This window comes from Eurypyga helias, unplaced genomic scaffold (assembly GCF_000690775.1).
Source record: "Eurypyga helias isolate BGI_N326 unplaced genomic scaffold, ASM69077v1 scaffold49512, whole genome shotgun sequence".
Lineage (NCBI taxonomy): Eukaryota > Metazoa > Chordata > Aves > Eurypygiformes > Eurypygidae > Eurypyga > Eurypyga helias.
This window is the reverse complement of record NW_010238861.1, coordinates 4,753-22,268: the sequence shown is the minus strand read 5'-3', so window position 1 is coordinate 22,268 and position 17,516 is coordinate 4,753. Positions and strand designations below refer to the sequence as shown.

General features: G+C 40.2%; 2 protein-coding genes across 2 annotated transcripts; one reads left to right on the top strand and one right to left on the bottom strand.

Annotated features, from left to right (window-relative positions):
* The first annotated feature begins 952 nt into the window (after positions 1-952).
* On the top strand, positions 953-7,796 carry FGA (fibrinogen alpha chain). Its single transcript, XM_010147963.1, has 6 exons — positions 953-1,036; positions 2,773-2,901; positions 3,883-4,066; positions 4,361-4,506; positions 5,501-6,572; positions 6,947-7,796. Exons 1-6 carry the CDS (start codon positions 986-988, stop codon positions 7,654-7,656), a joined length of 2,292 nt encoding a protein of 763 aa, XP_010146265.1. The 5' UTR covers positions 953-985; the 3' UTR covers positions 7,657-7,796.
* Positions 7,797-9,763: 1,967 nt separating this feature from the next.
* Positions 9,764-17,122, bottom strand: FGB (fibrinogen beta chain). The gene is made up of 8 exons (XM_010147962.1): positions 17,048-17,122; positions 15,275-15,478; positions 13,833-14,016; positions 13,038-13,265; positions 12,320-12,433; positions 11,644-11,766; positions 11,175-11,460; positions 9,764-10,245 (listed from the first exon to the last, which is right to left on the bottom strand). The coding sequence occupies exons 1-8, from the start codon at positions 17,120-17,122 to the stop codon at positions 10,017-10,019; spliced, it is 1,443 nt and encodes a 480-aa protein (XP_010146264.1). The 3' UTR covers positions 9,764-10,016.
* Positions 17,123-17,516: the final 394 nt, after the last annotated feature.

The following is a 17,516-nucleotide window of genomic DNA, read 5'->3' as shown; positions in this document are numbered from 1 at the left end:
TCAACCGATTAGGCCCAGATTTGATCCAGCAAGGGTTTCCTTGCTCCTTCCTGCTTACTGCAGTGGCAACTTTTCAGATGGGCAGCATCTCTCAAGTATCTGACAGCCACATGCAACACGCCCCAGCAGCAATAAGGCTTGTTACAGAGCTCACAGCAACAACAGCACATTTACATAAACTGTAACCATTATACAAACATTTGAAGGGACATGACTCCTTAGGAAGATTTAGTTACACTTAACATCTGTTCTGGGACATTTTCAAGTACCACTCTACTGTGCTCTTCATAAATATGTGTTCAATTCAAACAAATCCTACTAGATAAAATATTATAATATACCATGTATGTAAGACAGAACAAAATTTTAAACAATGCATTATACAAACACCAGTAAGGTCCAGCTGTAAAAACTGATGTAAACTGGGCTCTGCACTCCTTAGGAATTAATTTCAGTTGATGACCACAGGGTCACAGGTAGACTGTATCATCCTTTCTTAGTCTCATACTTGCTCTGGAAAGGCCAGAGGTTTTCAAGGCAGTGGAACACAGTCACACAGAAAGGGAAAACCAATTACTTCCTTTTCCAAACATCAACTCTTTGATTATGCTAGTTAAATACCCATTGCACAGAGTATGTGCCTTCCAGTAGGTAAGTATTGCTGGATCCTGCTGGGTCCTGAATACATCTTAGTTGAACATCCAGTTACGAGAAAGAGCTTTAGACAGATTTTTTTTCCCGGAAAACATGGTGTTGCCAGCATGTTGGCATTGTACAAACTTATCTGGAGCAAATAACATCAGAAACTTGTGCAAGAGGCATTAGGAAATCACCTAAGGGGGAAGAGGAGCATTTGGCATGTTTTGTCTCCAAACAGAAGGGAGCATAATGATTAATCTCATCTTTGCATTAGGGTTTAAATTGCACCAAAAGACTGTTGAAGAGCATCCTCTCAGTCAGAGTTCTGCTCACTCTTCTCCTGAAGATGATGTCAGTGAGGATCCTCTGTGTGTTGCTGTGCCTCAACTTAGCCTGGGTATGAGTTTGCTTACTTGATTCTTTTAATATCTTTCTGTTTTGAAGAGTGAGCATTTACTTAATGTTCATTTATTAAACAGAGACATTTTGGCTGTCATCTAGCTCGTAAAATTTAATGCACACACATATGGACAAGCTTACTCCAACCACTTTGCTGCTGGACCTTCATCAGCAGTTCTTGAGTATCCAGCTCTCTAGTTCTGCTTAATTCAGTTTTGCTGAATCGGCCTGTCTTCAGGAGCAGCAAAGCAGATAGATTAACATGAATTCATAGATTCACAGGTGATGCAGTTAAGTGTTAAACCTAACTGCTAAGGATGCTAAGGGCTCTAACCAGTCAGGAATTTTAATGTTTATTAGGGTTGTTTCTATCTCCTTTGGACAGTACTTTAGCAGGATTTTCCACCTGCAAATGACACACAATGCCGCTATTATATAATACACATTAAAACCTAATAATTGCTGTGGCAGCAACATCAGGTTAAACTAGAGCTGAGTAAGAATCAAATTCTAGATAAGGAAAGCTACAGACTTGATTTTCAACTGTGCTAATATAACCTTGCTCTTTTTAAATTTAGTTTTCAGCCCATAATCTTGTGTTAGATTCTTTACATTTCTCTTTGGTTTTTTTTGAAGAATGTGAATGTTTTAACAAATGACAGAAATTACAGCGAGCTGAGAAATTATATTGGAGCTGTCAATGCTCAAGGGGCACAGACCACCTAAAAGTAAAGTTTTTATTTGTTATTTTAAGAGGCACTTGGGCCAGATCCTCAAGATGAATCAAATTAGCATGAATCTACTGATTCTAAAAATGACATTCCAGTTCCCCAGGACTGATGATCTGGCACTAAAATTTTCTCTGCCCCAGAATTAACCATTAGAAATAATAATTGTTAATAATTAATCTTTTCAAGCATTAATTATGTTGCTTGAAAAGAACTTAAGGTGTGCAGAGGAATCAAGTCAGACTTGATTATATCTTAAGCCCCAGAACAGGTTTTTCTTTTACAAAAAAGAATTACTTTTCAGTCCTTCACTGAGTGATAAAACATCATGAATCTTTACAGTGTTTTGTCTTAGAATTAACTTGCATATATGCACTACTTCTTCTCAGGTCTGAAGAAAATCTCAGTATATTTATTTCTCTTCTTTCCAGCATCCACTGATTACGTTGTTATTTTTATTGGGATGTTATTAGCTTTCTTACTCTTTATGCCAGGCAAAACAGTGCTACAAGCTTACAGTTAGCAACTGTGATTAAAATCAGAGCCACTAATGGCAAAACTCTATTCACATGTATCTTTAAACCAGATTTGTGTAGAATGCAAATACGAGTTTAACAATATTGCAGCAAATGGAAATAGAGCCTAGGATTTTAGAAGTATTTGCTTTAATTTAAACACTTTCAATCTAATGTCAAGTTAATTTTATATTTAGACACAGAGCACAAGATTTCTGTGGAATAATATATCCTGAGCATTACCAGCTCCCTCAATAGCAGCTTTAATTTTAAGACACAAGACTTTATTCTGACAAAGCAAACAAAATCATATCTTACAAGAAATATCAGGAATAAAATCCTTGTACTGTTTGGTGTGGTGCTTTCCAGATGGCTGTAATTTCCACTCATCAGCTATGCCACTGACTGGGGACATCAGTGGTATGTTTCTGTTCTCTTTGCAGCTGTTTAATTAATCTTGGTTTTTCTTTTCCCTCTTATTCTCCTGGCAGGCACAAGCTGGAGAAAGCAATTTTGAAAAGGTGGGGGCAGGAGTGCGTGGCCCCAGGATTCTGGAGCACATGTCCCAGTCCACCTGCCAGTATGAGAAGAACTGGCCCATCTGTGCAGACGATGACTGGGTGAGCAATGAGTTTTGGGGTGAAAGTAGTGCCCTATGGACCTCAGCCAGACCACTACAATGAGTGCCGTGCAGGCAGCACACAGTTGGGCTTTAGGTCTGAAGGAGGACAGGTAAAGGAAGAAAGAGAAAGAGAGAAAGAAAGGAAAAATCTGGAGAAAGAAAGAGGGAGAAGTTTGCATGGGTGCAGAATCAGAAGAGAAAGTAAGCCTGGAAAAGAAATTTGAAATAAAAAAAGGCTTTTTCTAGAAAAAAATAAGAAAGATTTCTTCTCAGAATTTTGGTACTGCCACTTTTGGTGTTGGTAAGAGAAAGGCACCAGAAAGATGTGCAACAAAGAAAAGAAAGAGCTAGAAATAACTTACACTTCACTAGCAACTTCAGGAAGTCTAACGACAAAATGTTCAGCAAATTATTTGTAATGATTGACAGGATGTCCTTCTGTATAAACTGTTAATTTGTCTCTCCCTTGTCTCTTGCATCTCAGCCCATCTCTGTGCTATGTTTATTTGATGAAATCTTGGCAAGGAGTTTTAGTCTGTAAGAACACTAAGCTTTTCTGACAAAAATTTTGCTTAAATAAGTTGGCCTCCAACATCCATGCTCCAACTGGACAACGAACTTCTTAGAGCAGCCTTTTGTGAAATATAAACATGTATAATTTCACTGCTGAGGAACAGAGGAAAGGTAAAATTAAGGGTTTACTTGATCCTCCCTTAATGGCAGGTTTCTGAGTATGTGCTTCTCTGAATCCATCACACCAGTGTCAGAGACCTAGGAGTGGTGGCTTGCTCTAAGTCACACAAGTTCTTGGCAATGTCACTGGATGAATAGGACAGGACATCTGATGAGAACTAGTAGAATCTTGCCCTAACTTTTCTTACTGTGTTTTCAGTGTTGGCCAAAAGTTTGTGAATGTAATGTTAAAAAAAGGTTTACTCATGAAGATTTTAACACAATTATTTCCCTCTTCCAAACTTAGGGTACAAAATGTCCATCAGGCTGCAGAATGCAAGGACTGATTGATGAAACCGACCAAGATTACAGTCACAGAATAGAAAAAATCAAGAAGCTGATCACAGAAAATCAAAACAACTATAAAAAATCCAATCAGATAATTGTGGAAACGATAAATGTACTAAAACCAACCCTGGAGAGTGCTCAGCGTGAGTATCTCACACTCAGTTTTATTATCCATTGCTGAATTATTATTTTTTGTGCATAAGCAATGCATAGTGAAAACATATGCTGCACTGGACCTTATCAACAAGAGCCAGAATAAATATAGTAACACAAGATTCTTAACTGCTTACTAGTGAAAACTAATGTAATTTTTACCTGATCAGTACGATGAGAAGCAGATTCTTAATTGCATGTTTTAAACACATTTTTTAAAATGTGCTACTCTTTTGGGAAAGAAAATCACACATGCATAGGTGACTGATGCATTTCTGTTTCAGAGATTGATGAGACTTACGGTCACGTGTCAGGAGAACTGAGGCGGAGAATTGTGACATTAAAGCAGAGAGTTGTCACTCAAGTAAACAGAATTAGAGCTCTGCAGAGCAGCATCAGGGAACAGGTGGTGGAGATGAAGCGCTTGGAGGTAGGTAGCTATGTGATTTCCATTCTTTCCAGAGCTTAGCTACTGAAAGAGCGTCTACCCATTATACCGTAAGTGGCAAGCAGTGCTCCTTCTGGAAGGAAACGCGACACAACTCTCGCAGGATCTGACCTGCTGAGACAAATGCCCAAATTAGTTGCTTTCTGTGCAGCTTGGTTTTCTTTTCCTGCTGTATGGGAACCAACATGAGCTCAGGAGGACTCCTGGTCCCATCCATTGCTTCTGCTCTCAGACAGGCAGCAAGGATGTTAATTCTGCTGATAACTGGTTCCATATGAGGAGTTTGGCCTCCTGTAAGGAGTTCCTGAGGAGCTAGGATGAGGGGGATGTACCCTGTCCTTCCACGATGCTGCCATCACTACCAACAGCCAGTGCTAGCATTAGAGCTCATGTTCCATGGCTGCAGCCAATTCTTCTGATGGTAATGCAAGGAAAAGTCCTGGCATGAACAGTGGTTCTGCTCAAAATCCTCTTTTGATCCCTGGATCAGAGATCTGGCTTTTGGATCTTCTGGAAAGCAGTGGTACTCCCAGGGTGGCAGGCCTCACAGTAGGGCCATGGCAGGCTCTGGGACAAGTCCAGAGTCTTCCCCTCTACTTGCAGAACCTGTTCCTGTCCCAGTCCCGGCAGGCTCTGGGACAAGTCCAGAGTCTTCCCCTCTACTTGCAGAACCTGTTCCTGTCCCACCCAGCTCTACGGCGCTCTTTCCAATGCACCAAAAATGCAGGGAGCAGAGATTGAGAGCGTGCTATAATGTACTTTTACATGAAACTAATGTGCACTGTGCTATTGGACGTGTCATATTTACACTGGAAGTAAACCCAGGGATTATTTAAAAACTGAGCTTTGGAAAAGCTCAGGTAAGGGGGGAGGTACCGGGGCAGCTCCCACATTTCCCCAGTCCAGTTAAAGGATACAGTTGCTTGGGAAAGTCAGGAAAGCTGCCTAACCAAATAATTTTTCTCTGTTTATGTAGGTGGACATTGATATTAAGATACGAGCTTGCAAAGGAACCTGTGCTAGAGGTTTTGATTACCAGGTGGACAAAGAAAGCTATGACAACATCCAGAAGCAGCTTACTCAAGCCAACTCCATCAACTTGCACCCAGAGCTTCAAACAACCATATTGAGCACATTGAAAATGAGGCCACTTAAGGACTCAAATGTTCCTGAGCATTTTAAACATAAGCCTCTGCCAGAAATGCAAGCTCTGAACATAATCAATGGCATCAATCAGATGCAAGTGGTATTAGAAAGATCAGAAACAGACACGAACCCCTCCCGAGGCGACAGCGTGTATAATTTGGCAGAATCAAGGGGGGATGGACCTTCACACACCAGGAAATTAGTTACTCCTACTCATGGGAGAGAAACCCTTAGTCTGGGAGACAAAACCTCCTCCACTGTTCGTAGATGCACCAAAACTACCACCACAAAATTAGTCACTGGCCCTGATGGCCCTAGAGAAGAAGTAGTTGAAAAAATGGTTTCTTCTGATGGCTCAGACTGCTCCTATTTACAAGGAGGAATGAATGTTGGAAGCGCAGAAAGCATGTACCATGTTGGTGGTACAGACGGCTTCCACAAACTAGAGAGTTTATTCCCTGAGCTAGGGTCATTTTTCACCCCTGACTCTCCATCCACTGCTAATAGGCACTTTGCTGGATCTAGCAGCATCTCAACCAGCAGCCACATAACTGGCACAGGCAGTAGCCACTTAGGTACTGGAGTATCCAGTCATTCAGAGGGGAAAGGCAAATTTACAGACTTAGGAGAAGAGGAAGAAGATGACTTTAGAGGACTTCACCTGCAGCCATCTGGATTCCCATCTGGCAGTGCAAGTCACTCCAAGACTGTAGTGACCAGCACCTCTTCTAGTTTCAACAAGGGAGGCTCTACTTTCGAAACCAAATCACTAAAGACCCGTGAAATAACTGAGGAGCTAGGTGGGGTGCAACATGATCAGAGTGCAGAGGATACCCCAGACTTTCAGGCACGAAGCCTCAGACCTTCAGGAGGGAAGCAAAGGACAGCCAACACTGGGAAAGGTACACAGGCATCACCAAAGTCGTTACTGAGGTAGTGGAGCCAAACTCCATCCATAACCAAACTGACACATTGGGTTTAGATATTGCAGTACAACAGTGTGATGATAAAATGCAAGCACTGTGTCTGTCTGTTGCCACCTGGGAAACAAAAAGGAAAATATTTCATTAATACTTGGGTATTACATAGACAATTCACAATTTAAGAAGTATGCAAAGTTTTCTGTTCTGAATTCTTTTTAATGTGGCCTGTCACTAGTGTAGTCCAAGACATGTTTAACAGTTTTCCTCAGATGTATTGGTACTTGGATTCCTCTGAACCTTTTATTAAATTTTGCTGATAACTCCTGTCAAACCAGATCAACTTTTTTTTTTAGACTGTGATGATATCCGCCAGAAACACACTTTTGGTGCCAAAAGTGGCATTTACAAAATCAAGCCAGCGGGATCCAATAAGGTTTTGTCAGTTTATTGCGACCAAGAGACCACTTTGGGAGGATGGCTATTGATCCAACAGAGAATGGATGGATCAGTGAATTTTAACCGGACCTGGCAAGACTACAAGAGAGGTTTCGGCAGCGTGGATGGCAGAGGGCAAGGAGAGTTCTGGCTGGGCAATGAAAACATACACTTGCTGACTCAGAACGAAACTCTCCTTCGGGTAGAGTTAGAGGACTGGGATGGAAATGCTGTGTATGCAGAGTACATCGTACAAGTAGGGTCTGAAGCAGAAGGGTACGCCCTTGACGTGTCCTCCTACGAGGGGACTGCTGGGGATGCGCTGGTTGCCGGCTGGCTGGAAGAGGGCACTGAATACACGTCCCATGCCCAGATGAGGTTCAGTACCTTTGACCGGGACCAGGACCACTGGGAGGAGAGCTGTGCAGAGATGTACGGGGGTGGCTGGTGGTACAACAGCTGCCAGGCGGCCAACCTCAATGGCATTTACTACCTGGGGGGCCACTATGACCCCAGGTACAACATACCTTATGAAATCGAAAATGGGGTGGTCTGGCTGCCCTTTAGAGCTGCTGACTATTCACTCAAAATTGTTAGAATGAAAATCAGGCCCATAGAAACCCTGTAGAAAGACAAGCTTTTATTATAGATATTATGACAACAATTTGAAAAGATTTTCTTTAATAAATATGTGCATGATGTGCCTTTACTCCATGAATTTGAAGGCAACTGGACACATCTGTGGCTTAAAAAATAAACACTGATTAATTATTAACAAAATAGTTCTTTAATCTTATTTATAATTGACAAACCTTTTCAAGGAAATGCTGATTTCAACCCCCTTTTTATACAAACATTGTCTATGTCTTTGACTATGTCTTTGTCCATGTCTTTGGCAGCTGACACCTTGACTGGAGACAAAAATATTTATGATTTGAATTATTTGCTTTGTTTAAGAGTGTTGAAGATATAAAATAATTTAGAATTATGTTCACAACAAACTGCCTACACTAACATAAACCATGAATGTCTGATCAAATTCAACATTCACACCTCTGGGCCGCCTCCTCTCATTTCCACTTCAACCACAACAGTGGCAGAAGTCAGTTCTCAGTGGCTGGTGTGGGTTCTCACTTCTGCCACACACCTAACATGGAGTACACTCCGATAAATGATGCGTGCATTTTAGGATTGACTTTTAAATATCTCCTAAGCTTGGATTTTACACATATGGCGGTGGACCTTCCATCACATTGATGAATTCTAGATACTTTTCCATGCATACTGTAGCTTCAAAATAAGGCAGTTCATGATAATTCATCATAATACAGCCCCAAAACTGGCTATTATTTTCTGATGAACACTAAAAGGTTATACCTGTAGCATAAACAAGATGAGGAGCACCTGGATGGCTATAGTTTATATTTCCTTGGTTTAGAATGTTTCTCAGCACATGTGTAAAGCAAGGATTCTTCTACAGATAAAGGTTTTAAATCAGCAACTTGCTGACAGTGTGCGGTAAGGATTTTTTAGCAAGAAGTTGGCTGCATGGAAAACCAGTTATATCAGTAACACAGTTACGCAAGAACATACTGTATTTACTAGTATACCTTATGACACAAAATTACACAAGTACATATTCTGTTTAAAATATCTGTGCTTCTTGTGAAACAAGCATGAGCAAAATGCCTTGCCTCCAATCTCAGTAGCCAGCATGTTTCACACCACTTAACAATATCACATAACACTGGCAAGGCAGCTTGCTTTTAGCCTTTTCTCAGTGCCTCTCTAACAGTCATTGTCTAACATTTCTGGAGAGTTTGCTGAAGAGCAAAGACACCTTGACAGCCATGTGCAGAGAATTGCCTGTGTTTTTGGAGAAGGCACTTCTGCTTTATGCCCTGTGTTTTTGTTCCCTAGCCTCAGTGGAAGCCTGCCCGTGGGGATGCTGAACACATGCTCACGTAGTGAGGATCTTGCCATGATGTCTCCTCCTTGTCCTGCTGGGCTCCACAGGTTAAATATACATGAGAGGTTTCAGGTGGGAATCCCTCTACCACTAGTGATCTGTGTCTTCTCCCTTGTAGAGGAAGGCAGTCTCCTGTGAGAGATGGATAATCCTGCCTACCAGGATTGGAAAATCCTGTCTTTGGGACAACTTCTGCTCCTGGCTACACAGGGAGCCTGGACCACTAGTTCTGATGAAATACTCAGCCTCCACCTACCCTATGAATGGAGTCAATAATTGCTCTAGTCCAACATCTGTGATTGTGTGAAAGACACGGCAGCCAGGTCTTCTAATACTGTATTTCATTGTATGATAAAAGGATGTGGGGTGGTGGAAGGGATATTATGAGGCACAGGGTATGAGCCAGGCACCAGGAAAGGGCACATTTTATTCAATGCACAGGATTTGAGCTAAGTGACTGGCAACCTGCCCATTTGTCAGATACTATCTTCTTACTTTATTCCTTCCTAACTTGTTACACAGGTAGTTGGTGTACCTTTATGATATAACGGAAAACAACCATCCCTTATTGGGTAGAATGAATTTGCTTCTCCCAGGATAATGCATTAATACATGCATAAAAACTTAGGACTCATGTGAAGAAAACTTCATTTTTAAGGCTTTATTTAATTTTTAGAAAACATTTAAAAATAATTCTCTTTCTCTTCAAATGTGGGATAGAAATCTCTTGTAAAAGAGTGAAATAAGTTGGCTTTTTTTTTTTTCATCAGCATTATTCTATAGGAGTTACTTCCATCTTGTGAACAAAAGAAAAATGGAACAATATACACTTGTGAGTTATTATTATCTCTCTGATTTTGATTTACAGTTGACATAGTTTTTCTCTTCAGGTCACAATATGCTCATACATACATATTTAGTTCTCATACGTAAAGACAAGCTTGAATATCATGCCTAAAAAAGATAACCAGGTACAAATATTAAAAGAAAATCCCTGATTCTGTACATTTTGATAATGGTTAATGTGGAAAGTATGGCCTGATTTTCATGCTCATCTGCTTCATTGAATACCATGATCCTTTCCAGTTCATCCATACGACACCATCATCTGTGCCATGTTTTGACATATCCCAGCTGTAGCTCCCTCCCCAGTAGTATCTGCCGTTGGGGTTGGCTGAGTGGCAGCGATTGTACCACCATCCACCACCATCTTCTTTGGAGCACTGTTTTCTTGGGTCTGCAGTTAACCTGATGAGGGAAAAGAAAGTGTTAAGAGTGACAGATGAACTGTAAGCAGATCAATAGAGTACCTGCACCTGCCCCTGTACTGAAATTTCCAAACCATAATAAACATTTAAAATCCTCTCTGATTTTTTCTGTAAAAGAATGACCGTCACAGTGTGTACTACACGGTGCACTTGGAAGGCAAAGCAGCTAAGAAAAGTCAACTTTCAGCTGGATCTCTTTGGTAATGTCATTTTAGTTTACCATTTGATAACTAAAATTACTTGCAATTCAGAATGATAACTGCAATATCAATGCAATTTAAAGGTATAAACCAATAAGAAATATATGTTTTCCCCAGTCTAAACAATTCATTATTCATGAATATGTAATCATGTATTAAGATAAAGACATAGCACATACTTTAGAGATACAGTACTATATTATGTGCTTTAGAACTGAGTTCCTATCTTTTGAGTAGGCAGAACTTTGTTTTCTAAATAGGACATGCTAGCTGTCTCTTTCTGCAGGACCCATTATGTGCTACTGGACTGAGTACCAACATTCCTACTTAAGCAAAACAGTGTCCTCAGAACTGCCACCATCAAACTGATAATGAATCTATTGTATCCAAATTTGCTGATTTGTCTATGGTAACATCATTCATGGAATCAATAAAATTCTGTGTGCTGGCTTTTTCCTTGGCTGTGGAGGAGCACTGGCCTAACATACAGTTTTACCTGCCCTTGACAATGCCAATTGTGCTCTTGGCTGTGCCAAGGAAACAACACAGACAATTGGCTGGTAACTTGAAGGGAGAAAACATCTTTCAAGATACTATGAACAGCTGTGAAAACTAACAGCATAGAGAAATATTGTATTTCCAGCTGTATTTTAAGCAGAGACATACAGCCTGATAATTAATTTTTTAAATTTCCAATGCACATACGTACCATCCATCATTGTCTCTGTCATAAGTACTGAAGAACATGCCGTTGTGAATTGTCATTGTCCTGTTTTCTCCATGCACCTGTGAAGCGCCTTCCATCAGCGCGTTGCCTGCATTGCCTTTGTAGTTGCTGACTGAAAGCTGATACTTGTTTCCTTCATTCTGTATGGTGAAACCTCCATAATGAGCGGATACTTTATCGCCATTCCAGTCCTCCATTTCAATTAAAACTTCAGTGGGCCCTATTTTGGTAAGCTGGCTGATCTTGTCATTTCCAAGCCAATATTCACCTGAGAAACAACAAGCAAGAGCTCTGTGAAACAGACTTTACAATATACTTCAAGGCTTCTTTACAAATTGCCTATGGGTTTGCTGAAGTGGATTAGTTAATTTTTAAAAATCAGACCTTCAAGAAATACGAGGAAACTGTTGCAGTAAGAAGAGTTCTTTATATTTCATGCTCAGCATTTTACCTGGTGTATCGCAGTAGTTCTTCCCTCCACTCTTCGCAACATTTCCAAATCCTTTTTTATATTGATCCCATACTCTTCCAAAATTAACACTGCCATCCTGGCGGTTCTGAATCAAAGTCCAGCCTGCAAGAGTGACAGTTTTTAGATTAAATTGCCGTGAAGAATGGAACATGAAACATACAGCCCTTTTATCTTCCTCTCAAGACAAGCAGAGCATATGGCCTCCTTCCAGCAGGTCTGATTTTTTGCTGCTTATGAGCTCAGCCTTGTCATTTTTACTCACTTGCAAGTAGTGCCTTGCTTCATAAGGGAAGGTGGAAAAAACAGAACTTGAAGGACTGCCCCGGCCTTTTGTCTAGCACATAGTAGCAGTCTAAGGAATGAGCCAGGCACTCCTTGCTTGCCGACCTATACATTGTCCATTCTAGTCATAGTAAGATATTTATATTTACCAACCCCGTCCTAGCAATTTATTTCCATGTTCACTGTAGAATTATCCTACCATGCATCTGAAGATGACCATCACAGACTTTTCTGAACAAGTCAATCAGACCTAATTCTCAAGTAATTACAAAAGTTATAACTCCATATTAGTTCATATAAAAGGAATTACTAATACAATTTCTTGTAGAACCCATATTAATTAATTTTAACAACATAATTATTTCACACTAACCTCCATTATCTGTTTGCATGTCACAGTATACTCTGTATGGTCTGATGAAAGGATCTGGCTGGATGAGGTACATTTCAGATGTCTCGCCTCCCTTCCTGATAATATCCTCACATTCTGCAAGAATAAACCCAAGATGCTGTTACTGAAGGAGCTCTGAACTTCAACAGTATTCTTATCCTTCAGTTTTCTGATTATAAGGGGGAAAATTTAAGTATATACATATATATAAAATTCCACTTTCATTTTTATTTCTGTGATACACTATGTCAAGGAAACAGGGAGGAAAGAACAGTGCACCTGCATTGTTCTACTTTTCCAGGCAGGGATTTCTAGAAGCAGAATTTGAGTGATGGAAGACTGTGTATTTCCCAATTACTTTTTTAACTCGACAAGCTTGTGAAAGAAGAACCTTTCTTGATTGAAAAAAACCAAGGGTACAACTATGATAGTCATAAATTACAAAGTCCCTGAGGTGCATATTTCTTCAAAATGCTACTGGCCACTAATGAAGACTGATACTGGGTAAGACGATCTTTGGTCTGACCAGTACAGGCATCCACAAAAGACATGTTTTCATTTAGGATCACCTTCTGTCTTTTCTGCTGTCCTGATGAATGACACAGGCTTCAGAGGAACATTTACACCAATTGAATGACATCTGTCAATTCACACAGTGATATAAACAGGAGAAGAGATGTCACTATGGTTAAATGAGTACCTTTGCCTGAAACCACTGGAATATTACAAGAAACAACACATGGGGAGCGGCAGTAGTCCACTTGGGTTGCAATGGCATTTTCCAGTTTTTGTATCTTTTTGTGTAAAGAATCCACAACTGCACGGAGGACCCTGAGGCTAGATGGGATGTTATTGTCCAGATTATCCTTTATGTAATTATAATGCAATTCCACTTCTGAGTTGTACTCAGAAAGTATATCATCATTGTCTAGAAAAGCAAAGAGATGAAAAGCAAATGAGTTTTCAGCATGTTTTCCAGTTATGAAATAATAAAGAGCAGTCTGTAAGCACAATTTGATGAGCCACTTCTTCCCTTAGCAGGGAGGAAGGATACGCATTTCCTTTGCTTACCTTCCACAATGTGCAAAAACTATGCAGAGGTTCTTGGGAAAGTGGTACCATGTATTGCTATGTCTTTGCTAGCTAGTACATTTACCAGTGGTGCTATATTCTGCCAAAGAACTATAACTACCTTCTTTTCAGGGAGCCATCGTGCCTAGCCAGGATCTGAGCATAAAGGGATTGGATGGACATAAGAAAGCAGGTAAGGGGGGGACACATGACCTTTAAGTTTAGGGGCCTTAGTATGAGATCCATTCCTTTGCCTCTATCAAAGGATTTTTTTAAAACATTTAAGATGACATAGTCATGGAACCCTGCTTCACTAGATATTCCACTTAAAATTATTTTTAAGAAGTCCCACTAACAAGTTACAGCAGCGATGCCAATAGAACTACATTACTGTTTACACCAATAATTCATAGAAATAGCATACCTTTCCTTTGCTTTTGCCTCTTTACCAATTTATCGTCTAGAACATTCACATATTGATACAAAGTTGTAGACGTTTCAGACAGTTTGCTCACTTTGTCCTTTAGATCACGAACAACTGGTTTCACATTTTTTTCCTGTTTTACCAGTGTAGTTTGCAGCTCACATCCAGTTGGACACAGCACTCCCTAAAAAAAAAAAAAAAAAAAAGAAGAGCTGTGAATAAAATTCCATATAAAAAGTTTCTAATCCCATCAGTGAATGACCACACCTTTGAACACACCAAACAGTTGGTAATGTGAAATCACACATTTAAGCATCCAGAGAAGGACTCAAGACATTCAATTTCTATGAAGAAGGAAGAAGCCTGGAGTCCTCTGGGAGGTCTATTTTGTTGAAGCTCTTGGGAAAAGCCCCCTCTCCTCACATGTTTTTGGTCCACTTTCTCCTCTTCACATTTCTGCACTGTTAAATGTTCACAGTATTAAGCCACCTAAACTATGATTAAAGCCTATCAGGAACTCCCTGCTGCCTGTGCATGTTTGTATCTACCTCTTTCTTCTTTCACTAGCCTCAGAGAATCAATCATATTCTCTACACCTTGTTGTATGTATCTCTCATATCAAGTGACCAAGAGTGTCTCATTGAAAAATTATCATCTCAAGAAACTGAGCACCATTTCTTCTGCAACATGCACCACACTGGCAAGGACAACAGTGTTTAAAAAAGGAGGGGAAATTCTGAAGTTCTGTCAGAACCAAAATACCCAGGTGACAGTGGGACTTGACCACAATCATGTATTCATTAAGCTTTAACAGACTTCATTTGTTGGAAACCTCCACATTCAAATTTGCTCTCAGACATAAGATGCCTCTACACACCGTGACAGCTTGCATTTTCTGGCAGAGCACAGCAGGGACAGTGTGACAGACTCCTGCAAGCCAGCCAGGAGCATGCTAGATATCAGCATACTTGCATGCTTTTCTGTAAGGGCTGGGGCAGCTGGGGGTAGACTATAATCACAGTTTGAGGCAAATTTTAAGACAGACACGGGAGATCACTTTTTTTGGTCTCTAGGGTTCCTTGAGGTTATCTGAAATTCAAGCCAGCACTTCTGCAGAGCTTTTGTCTGTCCTTCTTCATAAGTATCTATGCAAACCAACAGGAAAAGTGCAAGCTAACCCACAGATACTTCCTTTCCTCATTTATGGTTCAAATCTCATCTCCCCATCTTCGCCGTAGGCTGTCTGTCTCGGTGACTAATTCTGTGGACTCTGCAGCATTACTCTTCTGAACACCATCCTACCAAACTCAAGCAAAACGAACCAAAGTTGGGCTGCTTTAAAAGAACGACCATCCCTTATCTGGTAAAGAAAACTCCACCTTGGGTACAGCAGGAGACAAGGACAGTCTATCACCAGTTTGCATCAAGAGGCAGACACGTACCAGCTCCTCCAGAGGATGCTTGCAGCCACCAGCATCAGGGTAGATGATACGTTCTTTCTTGTCACCTGTCTTCCCTCGCTTTGGCGGACGGGGCTGGTACCCGCTTCCGCTGATGGGAGGTGCCACAGGTCGGAGCGTGGGGGCTGGTTCCCGCCTTTTGTCCAGAGGTCGGTGGCCTCGAACCCCAGGCTGAGGGACGTCTTCCTGCAAAGCCAGGGGGAGAGGAAACTGAATCTGGGAATGCTACCATAAAAGGCAATGCACAGGGTGGAGGCATCCGTTCAGCACTTTTTAATACTTTAAATAGTAAGGAAAAACATGGAATGGAATGAAAAAAAGCAATAATGGAACCATACTGACATTGTGTAAAAGTCATTGCTATACCCCCACTTGTAAAACTAGTCACACTCCTTCTACCTAGATATAGACAAACTAAAAAGCCTTCAAACCAAAGCAAAATCATATTTCAATAGCTCATTCTGACCAAGGAATAAAGGTTATATACTTCATTGCCACTAAGCACCATGAAACTAGAAGTACTAGGATACAAAAAAAAAAAAAAAAAGTAATTAGACGTCCTTGGGGCTAAGAAGAATATTCAGCATCACGCTATCGGTGTCCCCATTTTTCATTGGGCTACAGGAAAATTTGTACAGTCTCAGAACATCAGGTCACAGTCAAATGCATCATCAGGTCTCAGGCCACATAGCAGCTATTAACTGGTGGAGTTAGGAAAAGCATTCAATAATATCTCTCAGGGTAAGTTTTTAGAGCTCCCTCTGATGCATACCTTCCCCATCACTGCCAGAAATAGGGAACACTAAGAGGCTGAGCAAGGAAGACAGGCCTGATCCTGAAGCACTTGTTGAAACTAAACGATTTGAATTAATAGTTGTTTGAAATACTGAATCAAAATCTTCAACTGTCTCCAATCCCACTCAGACTTAGCTACAAGTAAGAACCATTTGTAAGGATCCAGGATCAGAGGCTTCAAGTAGTTTCAAAAGTAGGCAGTATACAAATCACAAAAATGCTGAAAATTACTGAGCATAGAAATCTTATCAGTAGTCAATGTACAGACACAAATGCTTAGATTGTATAACAGAAAATAATCTCATCACCCTGACCTATTTCATTTTTGCAAGGATTTTCAAAACATAAAAAATATACCGAGATTCTGAATTGTATTTCCCATTAAAATATTTTACTTAAACAAAACTAAATATAGGTTAAAAATTGTTATTTTATATTCATCCTCATTGCTTGCCTTTTTGCTTAACAATTGTTATCTCTGCATTTCAAATGTAAAGCTATATGAACTGGAAGCTATTTTTTTTCAGTGCCTACTGAATCTACAGTCTTTGAGACAGGACGTGATCAATTACACACTCCCACTCCTTTGCACCTGCCAAATTAATTGTCTGTAACATCATATATCAACATTGTCAAATTAATATCCTTAAATAAATTCCGCTAAATAACTGATCTCACCATCGTACATTCATCATTTCCTACAGAGAAAGGAAAGAAAGAGGAAGAAAATATGACCAAACCCAGAAAATTACTATTGTGCAATTACATATACATGAAGAAATAATACAAAGGTCATTTCTTTGAACAATTCAAGTGGAAAAAGACCAAGCCCTGGATCATTTTTCTCCATAGCTTCTATCTTAGCTAACTCACATAAGTTGCTTAAGTCATGCACACAATTCAATAAAATCAATCGTTTAAACTATTGTTACTATTATTAATGATGATCAGTATTACAACCTCCTCATCATAGTCAGTAGAGTCCTGGGATTTAACAAAGGAAACACAGAGCAGGAGCAGCAGGAGCAGTTTCATGGTGTTGGCTTGCTTGAGCAGCTCAGTGACTTTGTCCCATCAGCAGCTCTGACAAGGAGAGGTCCTTTCTGTTCCGATATATATAGGCAGCAATCCTCACTTCCCAGCTTGACAGTGATAGGACCAATGCTTCTGAGCAATCACTGCATCTCTGTTAATATTCAACCTTTCTCCTCACTGCATGCCTTAACACATTTGTTGTTGAGCAATTTCTCTGGACAACTCTTATCTACTTGTCCCAGAGACCTCTGGTGGTGCTGGCATCAGATAGATGTTTAAATCCTTAAAAGCACCTCCTGCTCAGATTACACAAGGTTACCATTTTCTCAAAAATCACAAGTCTTCTGAAATAGCTGAAAAGGTGAACATCCAAAGAAAATAAACATTGTCAGAT

Bases quoted from the DNA above. Each gene is read 5' to 3' on its own strand.
- FGB (XM_010147962.1), bottom strand. From the start codon at position 17,122: ATGAAACTGCTCCTGCTGCTCCTGCTCTGTGTTTCCTTTGTTAAATCC. The intron at 13,266-13,832 runs GTATGCTATTTC...TTGCTTTTCTAG, and splicing joins GAGGCAAAAGCAAAGGAAAG to ACAATGATGATATACTTTCT. The intron at 11,767-12,319 runs GTTAGTGTGAAA...TCACTCTTGCAG, and splicing joins CATGCAAACAGATAATGGAG to GCTGGACTTTGATTCAGAAC.
- FGA (XM_010147963.1), top strand. From the start codon at position 986: ATGATGTCAGTGAGGATCCTCTGTGTGTTGCTGTGCCTCAACTTAGCC. The intron at 4,067-4,360 runs GTGAGTATCTCA...TTTCTGTTTCAG, and splicing joins AACCCTGGAGAGTGCTCAGC to AGATTGATGAGACTTACGGT. The intron at 4,507-5,500 runs GTAGGTAGCTAT...CTGTTTATGTAG, and splicing joins TGGAGATGAAGCGCTTGGAG to GTGGACATTGATATTAAGAT.